At 55.8% G+C, this 20,519-nt stretch overlaps 1 protein-coding gene across 3 annotated transcripts; it reads right to left on the bottom strand.

The window, feature by feature from the left end:
* Positions 1–671: 671 nt before the first annotated feature.
* On the bottom strand, positions 672–14,525 carry ARID5A (AT-rich interaction domain 5A). Of its 3 annotated transcripts, none has more exons than XM_030311204.1 (7): positions 14,412–14,505; positions 5,751–5,866; positions 4,144–4,282; positions 3,741–3,793; positions 3,162–3,259; positions 2,697–2,856; positions 672–2,277 (listed from the first exon to the last, which is right to left on the bottom strand). In XM_030311204.1, exons 1-7 carry the CDS (start codon positions 14,413–14,415, stop codon positions 1,039–1,041), a joined length of 1,809 nt encoding a protein of 602 aa, XP_030167064.1. In that variant the 5' UTR covers positions 14,416–14,505; the 3' UTR covers positions 672–1,038. The 3 variants fall into 3 exon arrangements, with proteins under 3 accessions (XP_030167064.1, XP_030167063.1, XP_032448585.1); XM_030311203.1 differs by lacking the exon at positions 14,412–14,505 and adding an exon at positions 9,794–10,204; XM_032592694.1 differs by lacking the exon at positions 4,144–4,282 and having other exon boundaries at positions 14,412–14,525.
* Positions 14,526–20,519: the final 5,994 nt, after the last annotated feature.

Below are 20,519 nucleotides of genomic sequence, written 5' to 3'. Positions count from 1 at the left end.
GACAGCTCCCCAAACGGAGCCTTTAGCAAGGAGGTTGTTTAGGCTGCAGGGTCTGAGCCCCCAGAGCAACCGTATCTAATGAACACAGATGCCCAGGCCAAGATTCTGCCCCCTTCACTCCCCTTCCCCTCTAGGTGCCTACCCAAATCGGGAACCTCCTGGGCCACCCCTGGGCAGGTGAGGGGGCTCACTGGGAGGATTGAGCAGCAGGCTCTGTAAGTCCACCACCAGGACAGACCAATCAGATTCCCTGCTCACACCCTTGGCCCCCAGGGCTCTTCCTGCTGTTCATGGTTTGGGGTCCTGTGGTTTAGCTCTGAGTACTCGAATCACACCCAAGTGGCTAGCTCTGCTCAGTCACTACCTGGGGGAACCAGGGCAAGTCACCAGCCCTCTCAGAGCCTCAGACCCCCACCTGACAGGCAGTTGCCCTGAGACTCTATTATGAAAGTGGACAGAAAGCACAGGACGAATGTTGCAGCCTGCTGAATTATGAACAGGAGACTTGACCCCCTGCTCTTCGGCGGGGGTGGAGGCATTTTGGATCTGAGTGGATGCAAGGTAGGTCTCTCTCCTTGGCTCCCCCAGCCCTGTCACCAACGCCTCCACCCACGAACACGCCCCAGCCTCACCTGCCCCTGTGAAGGTCCAAACCATGCACACCTCAGGGCTGGGTGAATTCGCATTGGTCTTTTATTGGATTTTCCATGGGCAGCCTGCATACCTCAAACTGCTACCCAGCTCCTTGGCCCTTCACCACGTTCCTGGCTTCTGCTCTGGGGACCTAGCTGGGAGCTGCCAGCCCAGCACCGTCTTCTCCCGCGGCCCCGCAGGCTTGGGCTGCTTCCTTGAGACAAACCCAGTTTTCCCGCTGCCTCCCTCTCTGTGCCAGGCTGCCCAGACAGGGGGCACATTCCTGCATTGGGCACAGCCAAGCTCTCCCGGGGAAGAGGCTCCAGCCCAGACCCCCGGCAGTGCCTCCCCATCTCAGGCCACTTCAGACCCTGCACAGCACGGCACAGCCCCGTGGGCTCAGACCTAAAGCTTGGTGTTGAGGTGGAAGAAGTGGGGTGCTGCATAGGTTGTGGCAGGTGGCACGTGCCATGCAGACGAGGCTGGGCAAAGTCTGTGGCGAAGGGCACCGTCGAAGGATGCCGGGGGGAGGTGCATCAGACCGGTGGCCACGGGGGAGGGTGCTGTAGTGGCTAGGAAGTGGGCCGGGAAGGTAGGGATGACCAGGGGGCTGAAGGGGAGGGTGGCTTGGCCCTTTAAGTGGTCCGGGGTGCCGGCAAAGTTCAGCGGGCAACGCAACATGGTGCCCCTGTAGGCCTCGGGGAGGGTGGGCCCCAGCGCTGGGCCCAGCAGGCAGGACACGGCCAAGCCGGACCCCACGGATTTGGCCCCGCACTCCTTGGCGTCCACCTCCTTAAGAAAGGGAGACACTGCCCGCAGTTTTTTGCCACCATGGGCAAAGCCCTCTTCTTCCAGGCTGCGCTTGTTGCTCAGGCCTGGGATGCTAGGGAAGGTAGGTGGGGGTGCAGGGCTCTCGGCAGAGACCTTGGCCATGGGGGACACCCAGCAGGCTTTGGGCTTGGGGTAGGGGCTGCCCTTTCTCGAGCTGCCTTTATGGAATGCAGACGGGCGGTTGGCATCCCCGCCCCACACCAACTGGGGCTCTTTGACCAGCAGGCCCTCCTCTTTGCCAGGGGGCCCTAATAGCGCCCCATCTTTAAGGCTGGGGAAGAAGTCCCGGGGGTGCTGGCTGACGGGCTTCAGCACCTCGGTGGGGTACGCATGGAAACAGCCAGTGAAGATGGGGGCTGGCAGGCGAGGACCGGCCAGAGCCTCCTCCCTGAGGCTGCCACCAGGTGCCTGTAATCCCTCCTGAGGGGTCAGCCGGTGCCTGGAGTTCTCAGCTGGCTTTCCTGGGCTCTGAGGACTTTCGGAGAGGTGAACAGCTGGGGATGCCTGGGGGTCCCCATTAGGGCTGCCTGCCCCATGGCGACAGCCCTCCTCCTGGCACTGCAAGGCCTCCGCCTTGCTCACCTGGGCCAGGAGCTTCTTTTTGGCCAGTGGTGACATGATGCCATGCGTTCCTTTGCAGTAGAAGCTGGACAGGAGCCGCTTGTAGGCCTCAGGGCAGCTGCTGGCACCCACGAAGGGCAGAGAGGTGCCCAGGGCTGGGCCTGGCTGTTCTGTGCCATCCCTGGGGGGCTCCTGGCTAGGAAGCTGTGCCAGGTCCGTGGCAGCATCTGTCTTGGTCTTTCCTGGCATCATCTGGAATGAGAAAAGTTCATGCCTCAGGGCTGGGTGTGAGCCACATACCCTGACCTGGGGACCCTGTGGAGCAGAGTCACAGAGGGGTCCCAAGAGCCTCTGTTCACTCTTCCAGCACCTTCGTGAAAAATTTTCAAATGGTCTCCTGTCCTCTGAACGGGCACAGCATGGTATCAGGACACAGGGCCTGGTGAATGAGGTGCGGGCTGGAGTTCAGACCCCACAGGGCCTCTCATTTGAACTGGCACAACCATGACCCTGGAGCCCGCCATGGATCTGCCATCAGAGTAGGTTCTGGCTATCCTGGGCAAGGTGCTCTGCGGCCATGACGTGGGTGGTAAGAGGGAGGTGTTTGGCAGGGGACCAGGGGACAGGGAGGCCTGGGGTCAGCTGGTGGCCCAGGCAGGCTCAGAGCTTACTTGGTCTAACCGCTTCTCCTCCTTGGCCTTCTTCGGCTTCTCAGGGGCCCCGTCATCCCCGCGGGGCTCCTTGGCCATCTTGTATTGCTTCCTGGGCTTGGAAGGGGGCAGCGGCTTGTCGTCCTCCCCCTTCAGGTGCCGCACGTATGGGAGCACCAGCCTGAGCAGGAGCACAGCGTGTCCACCAGGAGGCCAGCCTGGCAGGCACGTGCCACACCTCCCACCTCTCTCCCTCATCTGGCCCAGGAGGCGTTCGGTGTGGCCGAGCTGGGCCTGGGCGGTGATGAATGCGGTGCAGGCAGCTCAGGCTTGTACATCCAGTGGGAGGTGTGGACGTCCTACCACCCGCGCCCCCCACCCCCACCCTGCCCCCTGCCCCCAGGTCTTGCTCTGCCCCGCTCCGCCCCGCCCCGAGGTGAGGGCTGAGGTGTCCTGCAGGCAGGGTCTCACCCGGGCCGGCCGTACCTCTCGTAGTGGCGGCGTGTGCACGTGGCCGCGCTGGTGCTGCCCGGGCTGCCCCCCAGCTCGTCGTACACGTTCTTCCAGAGGCGGCGGCCGGTCACCTGCAAGGGCACCACATGAGGGCACGACCGGCACACCCTCCCCTGCTGGTGGAGTCCTGGAAGCTCCAGGTCCCCACTGGACAGGGACAGGGACTGCGTTTTGCAGCTGCTTCTCCCCCAGCAGTGGCAGCGGGGAGCTGGGAAGGGGCTCGCCTGGCCGCTAGCCAACCCTCCCTCCCAGGGGCCACTGCCCGGCTGCTGGCCCCAGCAGCTTTCCAGGCAAAGGGAGCATGAGGAAGACAGAACAGATGGGAAGACAGGAAAACTTGCTTTGAGCAGCAAAGTACAAGCCAGCAAGGCAGGCCCTCTTCCCCCACAGCACACAGCATGCAGGAGAGCTAGGGAAGGGGCAGGATTTGGGACCCTGCCTCTGCCTCCTATCTGGAGGTGGGGACAGGGACCTTCCTCCCCAGGACCCCACAGGGTGCAGTGGGGAAGGCCTGGGAGATGCAGCATGGCAAGGAGCGAGGTGCCTCCTTACCATCTCATAGGCCCCCAGCTTCTCCACTGCTTTGTAGATCTTCCACAGGTTAACTGGAGAAAAGAGAGGGCAGGGCCCCTGTCAGCCTCTGTAGGGGGAGGGCACAACCAGCAGCCCATTCCCGTGGACCTGTCAGGCAGGCACAGAACCAGCACACACCCAGACAGGGCCACTGCAATGGATGGGTGGACTAGGCCCTGTGCACTGGCAGTGCACACTCCAGTGGCCAAGGAGGACAGAGATCCGGCCCCACCCACTGCAGCCCTGTGCCTGGAGGGGGGTGCCCTTTCTGTGGGCTGGCATCACCCAGGGGTGTCCAGAGTGGAGGTGCCTGCCCTGACACCCTACCTGGATGGGATCCCCTGCCAGGCTCCCCCTCCCTGCCTGCACCCCAGGGACGCACTCTGCTTGAAGCCGAGATGGGGCACCCTCTCGATGGGCGTGTGTCGCTCCTTCATGAACTTGTAGAGGCTGACCAGGAAGGCCTGCTCCTCCTCCCGCTCCTGGTCCTCCTCCCGCTCCCCGCCTGCCTCGGGGGAGTCCTGGGGAAAGAACAGGAGGCATTGGGATGAGCCCCCAGTTGGTGGGTGGCCGGGGACAGGCAGAGCCACTGGCTGCTGGGGAGGAATGAAGCGTGTGGTCCCCAACCGCAGGCTCCCGTAGGAGGGAGCAGGCTCCCAGCATCCAGCTTACGGCTCTGGGATGGAGTGATTTGTCTCTTGGCATGAGAAAGACGCAGTTGTCAGCTGTTAGTACCCAGGACCCCAAGTCAGGGTCCACAGAGGCCCAGCTCCAGAGACAGCCATAGGAGCAGCCCTGCAGCTCCCCCGGCCTCTCTCCAAGCACAGAGCACTTCTCTATCTTGCTCTGGATGTGTTCTGTGTCTCAGCTCCTCTACCAGACTGTGAGCTCCTGGCGGCAGGCTCAGAGTCCCCAAGCCGAAGGAGCAAAGGTGCTTGGTGTTTTCTGGCACTGCGGGGTCCTGTGTCCACTGAGCCATTGCTGTGGTGGCCTGCCTCTGTGAGCTGCCAGTCTGCGTGCTGAATTTAGGGTGGTGAAGCCCTATCCTGGGTTCCTGACACACTTCTGTCAGGACGTTCGGTTCCTGCTTCCAGAGGGGCAGTGTCTGCTGATGGTATTCATTTGGCTGGTGGCTCAGGGCAGTGGGGTATGGTTGAGCTGGGGCTCAGGGCTTGGAGAGCAGACAGCTCCCAGGTCCTGGATGGGGAGGCCCCAAACACCAGAAGGATGTAAACCATGAGGGCCTAGAACAGTACAGACAGCTGTGCATTCCCAAAACATTCTATTCAAGTACCGTTTCAGTGTTTCTGACACTGAACGAAGACCTCCGATAATGAATGGCACACAAACTCACGCGTCACCTATGAAACTGTGACGCGCTGGAGACCAAGGCAGCTGGTCTTGTGCAGGCCTCAGAATGAAGGCACTCCCTCGGCAGCTCTTCCACGCAAGCTGTGAAAAACTGTTACCATTTGCAACTACTCTTCTACGTGAATCAGGATTTTTACTCCAGGCTGTGCCACCAAAGCAAACGGCCAAGACGAATGGACGTTCAGGCCAATGCTCCACTGGGTCGCCCACAGCTCCCTCTCAGACCCTGCCCACCGAAATGGCCTTAGTGATCTCGCTGAGGGACTCTAATACCCACGCTGTAAACTTGGAGGGATGCACGGATGTACACGTGGTTTTACATCTTAAAACAGTGCTTTTATCGGTTTCATTCATCGGGGCTCCAGGCAGATCTTCATTTGATAAGAGGGTTCTGCTAGGAAAACTAAGTCTGAAACCCCTGCCATGGGTCACGGGAGGATCCTCCTGTCCCTGGCTCCCAGCTCCCCACACCTGAGGGCTGGGCCCGGCTCAGCAGACTGGAGCGTGGGGAACATATCCTCCTGAGAGCTTGGGGAGTCCCAAAGTTCACCTGGGAGGCTGTGCACAGGTGAGGGGGGGAGGGGCAGGGAAGAGGCCCCCAGGGGTCGCCCAACTCACCTCCAGATGGATGGGGCTCTGGCTCCTGCTCTGTTCACCATCGCGTTGAGGGGACACAGATGGGTCTAGGGGATCACCCTCCTCTGACTGTTTCCTTTTCCCTTTGACAGGAGGTGCTGCAAAGAGGGGAAGGGGAAGGGGTGGGGGAGGGGGGAGAGAGAGCACTTGAGACGCAGGCAAGAAGAACAGGCAGTGAGGAGAGGTCCTCTGGGAGAGATGGCAGGTCCTCCCATCCCCCATCTGAACCCACCAGGTGTGGAGCGAGTCCTCCCCTTCCTTCGGCAAAGTGTCCCCTGCCTCCTGGTCCCTGGCTGCACACAGGCTGGCCCTTTACACACACCCGTGGGCTCACCCCGGTGGCCAACTCTGCTCTCCCTCCTCTCCGCCAGGCTCACCTCCAACTGAGCCCCACACCTGCTGCTGTTCCTTCCTCTGTTCCAGCCAGCTCCCCACATCCTTTGAAGGAAAATTTAAACCACCCTGGGGTCACGTCAGAGGAGAGTAAGGTCGGGCCATGGTGCTCAGGGAAACCCTGTCTCCAAAACCTGCCCCACATTCAGGCAGAGCGTTTTCACAGCACCTCAGCCCAACTGGGAAAGCTGCAGAGGTTCCCACGTTTGTGAGCCCAAGAGCACCACAGCGGGTGCTTGGATCCTCCAGGAATAATCGAGAAGCCTAGAAGCTCCTGTTTATGAAACATCTGACCTTTCTATGAGCACCGGCAGAGGGCTAACTGTCCCTCATTAGGCCACTTGCTCCTGTCACCTGCAAGGGTCTCACCTGACAAGCCACTTCTTGTGGGTGGCCCTTCCCAGACCCCAGCCTAGCACAACCATCTTGCTCCGCTGGGCACCCTCGGCCACTCACAGCCATCCAGACTGAACTGCCCACTGCGCATGTGGCTTCCTGACAATTCAGTGAAGCCACACAGTAGGCGCTGGGTTTCAGTGAGAAGGAGTGTGTCTCACAACAACGTGCATGGAGGGCAGGAGGCGCTCGACTTTACCAAGGGCAGCCACAAGCTGATAGTTGCAAGGGCACAACACCCGTGTCCCTGCAAAAAACACTGGAAACCGCCTCCAGCCCTCTGACAAGCTGGCAGTGCACCTCAGACCAGGAGCCCCGGGCTTTGGATCTCCCCTTCTTTCTAACCTTCTCTTCCTTTTTGTTAACCTAGTATGAACGCTCCCATTTTCCCGGTTTGCTCCAGCTCAGGAAATCCTTACCACTGGGCACCTACGAGCTCCCCTTTCTGTCCTGGAGAGAAAAAGAATCGCCGTGACAACAACAAACCCACACCAGCGTGGCCCACAAGGCCAGAACCTTTGGCCACGGGATGGTGTGCCCTTCGGTGGTCGCTCATGGAAGCTTCACCCTGCTTGCAACTACTCGCTTGTGCCGCACGGGTCCCTGGCTCTTCCACGTGTGTTCTCTTATTTAGTCCCAGAAGGGAGCTCATTTTTTTAAAAAGCATTTATTTTGAGAGACAGAGAGACGGTGTGCGTGCACACATGTGAGCGGGGAAGCGGCAGAGAAGGGGGAAAAGAGAGAGAATCCCGACATGGGGCTCGATCTCACCACTGTGAGACCACGACCTGAGCCCAAATCAAGAGTCAGGCACTTAACTGACTGAGCCACCCAGGTGCCCTCAGGAGGGATCTCATTTAGTTTGTTTTTTTTTTTTTTATTTCTTTTTAATGTTTTTATTTATTTTTGAGAGAGAGAGAGAGAGAGAGAGAGAGAGAGAACAGAGGAAGGGCAGAGACAGGGAGACATAGAATCCAAAGCAGGCTCCAGGCTGTTGGCACAGAGCCCGATGTGGGGCTCAAACTCGTGAACGAAGATCATGACCTGAGCAGAAGTCGGATGCTTAACTGACTGAGCCACGGAGGGGCCTCCAGGAGGGATCTCCTTTTATTTTTTTTATTTTTATTTTTAAAATTTTTTTTAACGTTTATTTATTTTTGAGACAGAGAGAGACAGAGCATGAATGGGGGAGGGTCAGAGAGAGAGGGAGACACAGAATCCATAACAGGCTCCAGGCTCTGAGCTGTCCGCACAGAGCCCGACGCGGGGCTCAAACTCACGGACTGTGAAATCATGACCTGAGCCAAAGTCGGCCGCTTAACCGACTAAGCCACCCAGGCGTCCCAGGGATCGCCTTTTAAAGAGGGGAAACTGAAGCCAGAGAAGCTAAGCTGCTTGTCTCCCTGGGAGACCAGGGTTCAAAGTAAGGTCTGTGTGACCACCAATCCAAGTGGCCTGGCCTTGCCACCATCGTGGTTGCTGTTGTCATCACCAGCATTTAAAAAGCCTTGATGAGAAGTCCAAATAAGCCTGGAAGAGAAACCAATCCTAAGGCTTGTCAAAGAGAAAGGCACTCAGGCCTTCTTCTCAGGCTGGCTTCTGACCAATCAAGACATGGTCAATATCCAGAAATAACCAGGTGTTAACAACTGACCTGCCCCCACCTCCCCAACTGACGCCTTTCCAACCAAGTTCTTGGTGACCCTATGCCTCAGTCTTCCCTTCTGTGAAATGGGAAACACCCTGGAATCCTTTGGCCACTCTCCCTGAATTCCTAAAGTCCACCAGGTCACGGGCACAGCCACTTCCCCCAGCTCTTCTCCCTGTCCTTTTTTCTTTTTAACATTTATTCATTTTTGAAAGACAGAAACAGAGTGCGAATGGGGAAGGGGCAGAGAGAGAGGGAGACACAGAATTTGAAGTAGGCTCCAGGCTCCAAGCTGTCAGCACGGAGCCCCGATGCGGGGCTTGAACTCACAGGCTGCAAGATCGTGACCTGAGCCGAAGTCGGGCCCTTAACCAACTGAGCCACCCAGGCGCCCCTCTCCACCTGTCTTTTAATTTTTTTTTTTCAACGTTTATTTATTTTTGGGACAGAGAGAGACAGAGCATGAACAGGCGAGGGGCAGAGAGAGAGGGAGACACAGAATCGGAAACAGGCTCCAGGCTCTGAGCCATCAGCCCAGAGCCCGACGCGGGGCTCAAACCCACGGACCGCGAGATCGTGACCTGGCTGAAGTCGGACGCTTAACCGACTGCGCCACCCAGGCGCCCCATCCACCTGTCTTCACACCCTCTCTGCCTTCTTTCCTGCTTGCTCAGCTTCTCAGCATCAAAGGACTCTCTCCACCCTGAGTCCCTACATGTGGTGATCCTGGGGCTTCTCACTGGAGCCTTCCTACAAACTTGGTATGTGACCCTCGTAAGTGGCTGCCCTCAGCTGCAGAAAAATAAAGTGGTAGGATCAGTACCCATTAGAATCACCAGGGAGCGTTTTAAAGACATTGGTGACTGTGTCCCCCACCCCCAGTCTGATTTAAGGCTCTGCAGGGGCATCAGTTTAAAGCTCCCCAAGGGATCTTAAAGGGGGCAGCCAATTTGAGAGCCACTGGGCCAGAGGACCTCTATCCCTTCTGCTTGGTTCCAGAATTGGTGAGCTCTGCCTGGGCCACACTGAGGGGAAAATCTCCTGGAGCCAGGCACTCAAGTTACCTGGAAAGGAGGTCACCAATCTGAGCCGTTTAACCCCAGACAGGAAAAGGATTAGAGCTCTTGCCTAGAGCCACAAAGGGAAACACTCTCTTTATCTCTGTGTCCAGCTGAGTCCCCAAATGAACTCAGCCTCCACTCTCTCCCAACCAGGCTAGCATGCTCTCTGCCTGGCAGGGCCTTCTGGGCCCCATTTCCATAGCCTCAGCTGAGGGAGAGGACAGTCCTCTCCCTCCTTCTCCAGGGTGCCCTCTGTCCTGTCCCTGGCTACCCCAAGTCATGGAACCCCAGGGTTCTAGATCATCTTCATTTGGAAGAGGGTTCTGCTAGGAAAACTAAGTGTGAAACCCCTGCCACAGGTGACAGGCGGGTTCCCCTGCCTGCCAGGTTCCCAGCTCCCATACCTTCCAGTGCTCTGAGGAAGGGCTGGGCTGCTCTCCCGGCTCTGCAGGGCAGGAAAGAGGCTCGGGGACCGGCCATCCCAGTCTCCCAACCACATCCAGCCTGCAGAGGCAGAAGAGTCCCACCTGCTCCTGAGTGACTGCTGCTGCCCAGGAACCTCTGAGTTACTGTCCTGCTATCGCCACAAAGCCTCAGATGCCCCACTGTAACGGGAAGGTGGATCCAACTTGCAAGAAGAAAACCACTGCTGGTCAAAGGAATGTCGTTCAGACGTGGCTTTTTCCATCCAGGAAGCAATAATGACAATAATGATGATGATGATTTCATTGTTTACTGTGAACACAGCTGGAATCTATAAGGTATGAGATGGGGATCTAATCACATTTCCCCCCAACGGTTACGTGTCCCAATATTGACTGAGTGATGCCCTTCCCCCAGTGATTTGAAATGCTACCCTCCCCATAATCTAAAGGTTTATAAGGAATTTATAGGAGGGGCGCCAGGGTGGTTCAGTCAGTTAAGCGGTCGGACTCTTGATTTTGGCTCAGGTCACGATCTCACCACCGTTTCATGAGATCCAGCCCCACATCGGGCTCTGTGCTGACAGTACAGAGCCTGCTTGGGATTCCCTCTCCCTCTCTCTCTGCCTCTCCCTGATTTGTGTGCTCAAGCGCTCTCTCTCTCTCTCTCTCTCTCTCAAAATAAATAAGAACGAAAGGAACACACCTGAAACCGTTTCAGGAATTTTCTACCGTTTCCTTCACTGTGGAATGCCAGTACTCATGCACACTGTTTTAACTGTAAAACAACTGACTATCCAGAGGGCAAGTCCCCCATCATTACTCTTTTTAAATAATTATGTGAACTTCGGGATAATTTGTCACATTCCCTTAAAAAAAAAAAAAACCACTGGGGTTGTGGTTGAATTGCATTTAAACTTAGAAATTACTTTGAAGAAAGAGAACACCTTTCTGATATGGCACCTTCCTTTTTTCAGGACCACATGTCTCCCCAGATTCAGGTCTCCCTTTGCTGTCCTCAGACGTTCCTTCTTAAAGGCCCTGTGTGCTTTCTGTTGAGCTTACTCCTTGTGTTTTGGGCAGCTAGATAACAGTGTGAGAAAAGCTTTGATAATCTACAGCAGGACTTGGCTTCACAGTCTCTGTTGTTTCCTCCTCTCACTGTTGGGAAGAGAACAGGAGGCTGCTGGTTGGGCCAGGAGTTGAGCCCTTGGGCCCTTGTGACTCCGTGCCTCACTGGGGAGTGAACAGGGGTGGCAGGGTGCTTGGGGGTGGCGTGCTGCCCAAAGCCCTTCTGGTATTAGGAATCTGATCTGTTTAACTCCATGGCTTGTGTTAAAGTCCAAGCTTAAACCCCAGCTCCTGAAACCACAGCAGTGAAGAGGTTAGTTTCAGTCACTAACTCCAAAAGAGGACGCTCCCTGGAGTCTACTTGTTCTCAAGCGATTCCTTACTTCCCTTTCCAAATCATACGCTCCACCAACTCAGCTCAGTGCTCTGCCGGGCCGTGGACTAGGCATTTTTGTACACCGCTTCACTGAATCTTCCCAGCCACCCAGTGGGTTCTATCTCCCCCCTTTTACAGATACAATACATGAGGATCCAAGAGGTTCATCACTTGCCTGAAATCACCCAGCTTACTAGTGGCAAAGCCGGGATTCAGAACCCCAGAGCAGTCTGACCGTCCCAAAACTGAGCTCTGAGATCTGGACTTTTTAATGGAAACAGGGAGACGCCAAGCTCCTTATCTGCTCAAAGGGTGCAAGCTTGCTTCTCTCCCTGAAAGAAGCAATCTCCCGTCACACCACTCCTGTTAATCTGCTAAAAAGTCTGGCTTCTGCTGACAAGCTGAAATCAGGTAAGAGTGGGAAGGGGCTCTGCTCCACAGAGCTGCATCTTTTACCAAGTCAGCCACTGCTTCTGTACTACGGTATCCCTTTCATGGGTGGGTGTGCTAGACCCCCATGGGCCCGATGTTCTAAGCAGGACAAAGAAACAAGGCGTCCGACACAAACCACAGACAAGTGTGTGTGTGTACCCACGCCCCTCAGTGGGATCCGAGGTCTGCCTGTGCTGCTCACTCACCACTGTATCTCACTGTCCAGAGCAGCGTGAGGCCTGGAACAAGTGCTCCATAAACAACCACATGGGTGCAGTAAGACCACGTGATCTCAGATGCTCCTGATACCCCAGAGAGGGGCTTGGGCTGTGACTAGTTCAAAGCCATAGAGCCCGTCAGAGACCCAGTGCCAGACCGCACCACTTATATCTCTCTCCTCTCCTCTTCTCTCTCTTTCTCTTGCCCTGCCCCGCCCCATTCACCCTTGGTGTGATGGGAAGGAAGCAACACTTCCTTTCATGAAAAGTCACCCACTGGGAGCACTGCATCAATTGCGTCAATTACGACAATAATGGTAACAGCAGCCCAATAACAACCAGCAGAAACCGCCCCACCTCGCCTAGCCCCACCTCGCCTGAGGTTGTTGGCTTAAGTTTCTCTTAGTTTGAGCCGGAGCTGAAACAAAGACAGCCTTTGAGGCCGCCAGTCCGCTCTGTGGCCCAGGAGCCGGCTGCCTGGCAAAGTCTCGGTGCGGCGCTTTCTCCAGTGGGCAGTTTGGGGAGGGAGGACTGCCAAGGGCTGAGGACGCATGAGCCGGACAAGGGACCCCCAAAGGGTGCAGCTTCTGCCCCAGCCCTGCCTCAGTGTCTCAGCTGGGGCACCGGAAAACGGGGTTTGAGAGCAGCTGGGGCCAAGACGACAGTCTTGAGAGAAATATAGAAAGGTAGGTGGCATGGGGGCTCCAAATGTGAGACTACCGTCTCCTAACCGCACTAGGACTCTTGTCCCCCCTTAGTCAGCTCTGGTATGTCCTAAAAGACCCTATGCCAGGATAGGCTGAATACCCACTGTCCCCCCCCTCCAAGTCTGGGTGGTATCTGATAACAGTAACAGCTCCATGTAAGGACTGTCTCCTAGGTCCCCATGAACTTTAAGTTTGTGTTCCCATTCCACCTAGGGAGAAACTGGGTTCAGTGACTTGTCCAAGACATGACCCACGAGTAGAGACACAGCCAGGACATGAGGAAGGCTGCCTAACTCCTGCCAGGGGGCACTCCATAGCCTTTCAGCGTTTCCACCCTCCTGGTAGAGACCCCAGGAGGCTAAGAGGGAGTGTGGGCAGTCCCTGGCCTACCATCAGGTAACAGGAGGGCAAGGGGGAGGGGAGAGGTCTTGGGAGGTCTGCCTCCCTCTCACTGCCAGAACTCACTCTAAGCCTCAGTTTCTCCACCTGTAAATCAAAGGAAGAGGGACTGATCCCCTGAGGTCCTTTCTACCTCTGCCACTCTATGTTCCACACACCCCAGACGGGTCCCCAGGACTCCGGCGGAGTATGGAACTCCACTCTGGGCGCTAGACTCTCTAGTTACTATCTCCTACCCCTCCTTTGCCCCAGGGGGCATGTAGGCACAGAGATGCTGACTCCCTCAACAGTGGTGCTCCGGCGGGGGGCGAGAAGCACCTGTTATCCTCCCCTCGGCCCCGCGGACCCCTCCCTGACAGCTGACCGGCCGAAAACAAAGGGACGCTGGACCCGGCCAGCACAGTGCCCCCGGACCTGCACCCTGAACCCTCAGAGTCCGGCGCTTAGAGAGCCCCGCCACCCCCCACCCACTTCAGCGGGGCTGAACCCCGCCTGAAGGCGCCCCCGGACACTCTGCGAAGGGACCGAGATGCACCAAACTCCGCAGCTCCGGCTGAGCGCGAAGGCAAACATCTCTCTCCTTGCACGGTCGCAGCCTGCGCTTCAACTCTCTCGCTCCCCCCCCACCCCATCACTCCCGGGGCCGCCACCTAGTCCCTTCAGGAGACCCGAGGAAAGAGAAGACACAAGAAAGAGGACGATAGCAAAGAGGGAAGATAGCTCTTTCCTGCCGGGCGAGTGGGGGAGGGCAGAGGAAGGTGGACAGGAGACAAGAATAAGAGAGAACAGAGAAGAAAAGAGAAAAAGGGAAGAGAAAAGAGAAAGAGAAAGGGTAGGGGGCGGGAAGCCGGTAACCGCCGAAGGATCAGAACACCCCTTTGCTGAAAGAGGAACAGTTGATTCTTCAAAGTGCATTGAGCAAGTTCTTCAAAACCCGCGCAGAGTCACTTTCAGGAAACGGCGGCCGCAGTGGAAAGCGCCCCGCGCGCGCCCAGGGACCCCGGTGCCTCTTCTCGGCGGCGCCGGCGGGTTCTGAGAACCGCGGGGATGTGACGGGGCGGGGCGGGGGGGGGGGGCAAATGGGGGCTGGGAGGCAGAGAAACTGCTGCGGACAGCCTGTCACAACAAATTAGCTGAGACCAGCTCGAGATTGAAACCACAGCAGGAAGTGGGATGACAGAACCGTACAGGACTTGGTAAATTTCAGCCAAGAGACGACGAAAAGAGTTTCGAGATAAACGTCCGGGAAGCCCCTGGCCGCCAAAACTTTTTGTCTCTCCTTTTTTCGAAGAGTGAGCGACGACACCCAGCCTCACCCCTCCCGCGTAGGGTGGAGGGCGCTGGCGCCCCAGCGGGGCTAGGGTGCCCGCGCCTTCGCCCCGGAGTCCACCCCCGGCCCCGCTCCGCCCCTCCTGGGGGCCCGGATGGCCACGAGGGCCCGGAGGGCACCTGGCAGGGCAACCTCGCCCTCCCCACGAGGCCGCCAGCCCCGTCCCGGGACAGGCCAAGGAGCTGCTTACCCATGGCCTGGAGAGGTCCCTCGGCGCCCGCCCGAGGCCCTCCGCACGCGCGGCTCTCCAACCCCGCGCTCTCCGCGCAACTGGCCCTTGGCGCAGCAAGCCTGCCTCCTCCCCACAGCCCCGCCCCGCCCCGCCCGGGCACCGCCCCCGCCCCGCTCTGGGCTCCGGTTGGTGGGTCCAATTCATCCGCGCGGGGGCCGGGGCCGCCCCCTGAGCCCGAGGACCTCTGGGAGTTGTAGTGCGCTTTCCCTCTCCCCAGGCCCAGAGACCGAGGTACCTGAGATAGGCAGGACACGCAGGAATCGCAGCTGCCTGTGCCTCTAGGGACAAAACTAATCTTGGAAATAAAATTCCTCGTTGCTCGTCAACGGGACCCTGGGGCTGAGTGGGTTGAGCAAAGTGCATCTGACTTTGACTTGAACTGGGTCCTGGGTATTTTCCAACTCCCACCCCGCCCAACATAGAAGTAGAGGCGGTTGGTGTTAGCTAAACAAGGACCCCAGCCCAAACTAGCAAGTCCTTTGGTCAAAATTCTGTGGGGTCCCAGAAACTCTTGGGGCAATGTCTGCAGATGTCACAAGGCCAGGGACTGGCAGCTACAAAGCATTCCAACAAGGGAGCATGACCCCTGCTTGGGGAGCTGAGGGTGAGGCTAGAGTGGAATGGGCACCCGAGGAGCTGCTGAGCCCGCGGAGGCAGCTTCCACCGCAGGGAGGAGTAACTTGGCCAGGTGCACAGCACAGAAGAGGAAACTGAGGCTCACCTTTGAGAGCCCAACGTCTCACAGCATCATCCACAACAGCCAAAAGGTGGGAACAAGCCAGTGTCCACGGACAGATGAATGGATAAACTGTGGTGTGTCCGTATAATGGAGTATCATCATTCAGCCTTAAAAAGAAAGGAAATTCTGACACATGCTACATGGATGAATCTCGAAGACATTATGCTCAGTGAAATATGCCAGTCACGTAAGGACAAATACAGTATATTCCACTTATACGAGGTACTTAGAGTCCAATTCATAGAGACAAATAGTAGAATGGTGGTTGCCAAGGGCTGGGGGAAGGGAGGAAAGGGGAATTGGTGTTTAGTAAGTACAGAGTTTTCGTTTTGCAAGATGAAAAAAGGAGCAAAGGATGGTGGTGATCTATGCACAACAACCTGAATAACCTTAACGCAACTGAAATGCACACTTCAAAATGGCTACAATGGTAAATTTTATATTACGTATATTTTATGGCAGTTTGAAAAAAGAGGTTGAGGTTTCAACATTTGGCTAGCTAGGACTTGAACCCTGTTCCTAACACATAGTAGGCACTCACAGTTTCTTCTGTTGATTATTTTAGTACAACTCTAGATATTTCCCATCAAATCGCTGTCCCCATTTTATAGGGTTAAACTGAGACTCTAGGAGGTTACTCGCCTCAAGTGATACAACTGGCAAATGGCAGAGGCTGAGCGAAACCCAGGCACTGGGGCTCCAGAACAAGCCTCCTTAACCAGTCACCTCAGCCATTTCTCAGCAGTGCCGTTAACAGAATCAGGGACAACAGCCTGAGGAGAGAGTGGAAGGGAAAGACACAGTGCTGGTGAGGAAGTAGTGGGCCAGCAAGACGCCCACCAGTAGCTTCAACAGAGTCCTGGAATCCAGGAGTGAGGTGTAGACTTGAAATACAGGTGGTTGAGGAGCCCTCGTACCCAGGCACCCACCAAACTTTTTGGTACCCATTACTGCCCCCCTACCCAAATGGACCAGGGCTGCAGGTTGGCGGTGAGATCTGCAGGCTCAGTCCAGCACAGATAACACTGTGAGCCCCCTCGTCTCCCTCACGGTGGGTTGGTTCTTAAGAGCCAGCACCTGGAGATTTGGTAACAGACACATCACCGACAGTATTTAGTAACTGCTCACAACAGTCGTTATCATGGTGATGGTAATGATGTGCCCCACTTACCAGTTTACAAACTCTCCAGGACAGCTGAGGCTGTGGTGGCCGGCCCTGCAATGGGATGCCATCAGGAAGTTTAATGGCCTTTCTAGTCCCACTTTCACCCATTCTATCAGGATTGATTGCCTGAGCTTCCGTTCAGAAGCCTGCGTGCTCCCCTCAGGGTCACAGTCTAGGCCAGATCCTCCCTCCTGAATTGATTAGCCCCTCTGACAAAGAACTCACTACCTTACAAAGTAGCAGCTTATCCCCCCAGGGAATAGGGTTATTCTGCCATCCAGGCCGCCGCACACTTACAGACAGGGGCTGTTGTGCAAAGCCTCAGCAAGTCAACACCTGCCTGTGCCAACCTGAGAACAATATGATCTAAATTTAATTGCCTCCTGAGGCAACTGTTTGCAATAGAACGTAATTTACAATGGCCAATAAATCTTGCAGGGGAACAACATCTCCATTTGCCTCCCTAAAAGCATAAACACTTCCATTGCTCAAGCCTCTATCTCACACACCTCCACCTGTTGCCCACAGCCACTCTGCCCCTTTACCCTCTGTCCGTGGGGTCCCGGCCTAAGACAGCCTGAGAGGAGTCTCCTCGCCCCTCAATGTCTTGGTGTCTTTCGGTGTGTCTCAATAAAAACAAACAAGCAAACACATAAACCCCACTAGTAAATGCATTCTTCCTGGAAAACATTACAAACAAATCAGCACTCTCTGACACCACTCCAAATTCAGTGCCCTCCTTGCCCCAGAGATAAGGACTATTATCAAATTGGGTAAAATCTTCCAGAACGTGCCCTATGCATGTTCATAAATATATGTATCCATGGTATAAAAAATTATTTAGCTTTGTTTTATGTGTTTTTAAACAAATAAAACTTTTTTTTTTTTTTTGAGAGAGAGAGAGAGAGAGAGAGAGAAAGAGACAGTGTGAGAGCAGGGGAGAGGCAGAGGGAGAGAGAGAATCCCAAGCAGGCTCCACAACCCACAGAGAGCCTGATTTGGGGCTCGTTCCCAAGATCCCAGGACTGTAGGATCATGACCTGAGCCGAAGTCGACAGTCAATTGCTTAACCAGCCACCGAGAGACCCCAAATGATACATTTCTAATTGTTCCGTTCTTGCTTTTTTGTCCAACAATAGATTTTGGAGATCCCTCCATGTCAGAACACGGACCTGCTTGTCTCATAACTCCTGGGCTGCATGCCTTGGTGTGGCTCTATCAACAGTATCTTTAAATAACTCCCTCTTTAATGGCCTTTCATCTTTTTTCGATTACATGAATCCTCTGAGAACATTCAGGACCACCTTAGAACACCTCAGGGCTCAGAAGCTCACAAAGCCTTCCCAGAGCCTGAGCTAAAGCTAAAAGCTGCCTTCTCCTAACTGCGACCTCCGTGTCCCAGCACCCCTTGCTGGCCCAGTTCTAGGAAGAAAATCTGGCCCTGGGGGTGGTTCTTCTCCAGGAGCTCACAGAGCTGGAGAGACCATTCAAGATGTGTCCACCTGGCCTCATTTTAGAAAGGAGGCCACTAGGCCCAGAGACGTTAAGTGTGTTGCAGAAGATCACACAGCAAGTCAGTGTTGCTTCTTCTGGGACCCACACAAGCCCATCCAGCTCACTCAGGAAACAACACACAGCCAGTTTTTGCCCTGGGAAGCTCGGTTCCCAGGCTCAGCAGTTGCAAAAGGCCCCCAGGGCTTTGTTTTCAAAGGAGAAATGAAGCGGGAAGTATTTTTAACCGCTGGCCCCGCCTTGCTCCTGCCTTGCTCCCTCGTGCTAGCTGTCCAGGAAAGGCCGGCTTCACAGTGGCATTGCCACGCATGGAAAACAACAAACGCCCAAAATAGATGATACCCAAGCTCAGGAATGGAAAAAATTGGCTCATGGCTTCAAATGCCTCTTTTAGAAAAAGCCAAGAATAGCTTTCAGCCTTTGGGGACCTGCTGGGGGTGAGGGAGTGAGGAGGTGTGGTGCTGGGGCAGGGATCCAGCCAAGATTGAGTTCGCCAAGGGCCCAACTTCCAGCTGGAAGAGTTTTGGCCACTTTCCCCCAGGGCACGTGAAAACTAGCTTCCCCAAGCTCTGTCCACACTGGAAGCCCTGTCTACACCCAACTGCTTGTTCCCTCTAACCCCACCCCCACCCCTTAGCCCTGCCCTCGCTGAATCTGGACCAACTTCCTTTGTTGGGCCAGGCCTTGGGCTGGGAGCTCCTCCACCCCACCACGGTCCTAGCTGGGTGGAAACCTGAGATTCTGCCCTTCCTGAGCCTGAAGGGTGAAAGCCAATTCCCCTGTGTATGGGGGAGGGGAATGACGAAGAGAAAAAATTGGGGTTTCCATCCCTAGTCAGACAGCTCAGCTATGTGGCCTTCACCAAGTCACTTGACCTGTTGGATCCTCAGGTTCCTCATCTACAAAGTAGGGGTACTGTCTCATTTATCCAACATTTGTTGTTCGTCCTACTATGTGCCAGCACTGGGCTAGGCCCTGAGGGCCTAGCCACAACTAGAACAAAGGTCTCATCTTTTGGATCAGAAGATGTAGCCTTGCCAACCTCATAGACTGCAGAGAATTTCTTCTTCACACGGTTACTGAGCCACACCCTGGCCCTAGGAGGGTGCAATGCCTTGGACCATGTTTATCAGACGATATACCAGGCATCTTAGGTCAATTATGTCATTTAGTATCATCTCGACCCTGTGATGTGGACACTGTATTTAGCCGCTTATGACAGTTGAGGGCGCTGAGGAGCAGAGAGTAAGTGCTGGACAAGTTCAGAGGCTCATCTGCGAACAGTAAGGAGTAAAGAAAGGCCCACTGTGCGCTAGGTCCGGGTTAAGCCCCAGGGACGGGAATAACTGAAGCCTGGTTCTTTGTGTCACTTTGTGATACAAAGTAGTAAGTAGACTGGAAGTCAGTACATATGCACAGGACAAAGACTTTTTAAAACCTGGGGTCTGTGCAGCCAGCCCTTTTACTTAAAATAAGATTTCAGTTGTCTCTTCAACACGATGGTTTACTACTGTCTCCCATTTGACAGAGGAGTAAACCAAGGCACATGCGGGTTAAGTGACTTGCCCAGTTGCCGCGCAACAGGGGTTTCTCCTGTAGGGTTCCCTATCACAGGCAGGTTCCCAGGACGGATGCCGCCGCACGCCTGCCCCCGGCCAAGATGCGGAAAGCTGGGGCGCGGCGCGGCAGACGGGCTAGGAGAGAACTACGTCTCCCAGGATGCTGTGCGTGGGGCGTGTAGGGGCGGGGCCGCCGCGAGCACAAGGCTGTAATTTCTTGGTATTAAAAAAAAAAAAAAAAAAAGTAGCACAAGCAGAGAAAGAAAGAATCAAAGCCTCAAGCGTCATGTCTAGGAATAGCCTCGGAGCCAGGCCAAGTCATTATAGACGATGAGTAATCCGGTTAAGTCATTTCTCTAAACACCATTCCTTGTAAGAGAATTAAAATATCAGTTTACATCAGAGGGGGAGAGGCAGGCTCCCGAGGCCCGGCCGGGAGCCCAGCCAGGAGGGGGCGCGGCTGGCGCGCCTCTGCTGCTCTGCCCTGCCCCGGGGAGGGGCTGGATGCCAGGGCCTTGACAGCTGGACCCTGGGCTCGGGCAGCCAGTCAGTTATGGGTGGGGGGCGAAGGGGGGGGGTTAGGGGGCGAAGGAGGGGAAGGCGGCGGGTGGGGGGGGGGTTCGCGTCCCGCCAGGCCTCAGTTTACTACGTTGGTAAGGGCTTCGGGGAAAGTTTGGAGCTGCCCCCTGTCGGAAGAATCGGTGTCCCTCGTTGGGGCAGCCCTGCAAGGTGAATGGTGGGGGGACTAGGCCAGAGGAGCTCTCTTTTCTTTAGTGCCTCCCGCTTCCTCCCGGATTCCAGAATTCATATCCCGGCAGCTGCAGGCCTACTGTCGGAATGAAGGGTTGGGACTGACTTGGGGATACGGAGCGAGGAAAATGGGGGTCCCCGATCTCCTGGGAGTTCCCTTAAACTTGCAGCAAAGTCGTGGGCGTGGCGATGACCACCAGCGCAGCTTCTGGAGTCCTGAGGGCAGGATTATGATGAATTGGGGAGAGATAGCTGATCAAGAAGCTGCCTCTTCACATCTGGAGCCTGTTGTCTGAGACCCCTCCAGGGCCAACAACATGAGGTGAGTGCCAGACTCCGTG

Source organism: Lynx canadensis, chromosome A3, assembly GCF_007474595.2.
Source record: "Lynx canadensis isolate LIC74 chromosome A3, mLynCan4.pri.v2, whole genome shotgun sequence".
Lineage (NCBI taxonomy): Eukaryota > Metazoa > Chordata > Mammalia > Carnivora > Felidae > Lynx > Lynx canadensis.
Note: the sequence above shows the minus strand (reverse complement) of the source record. Positions and strands in the feature narration are given on the sequence as shown.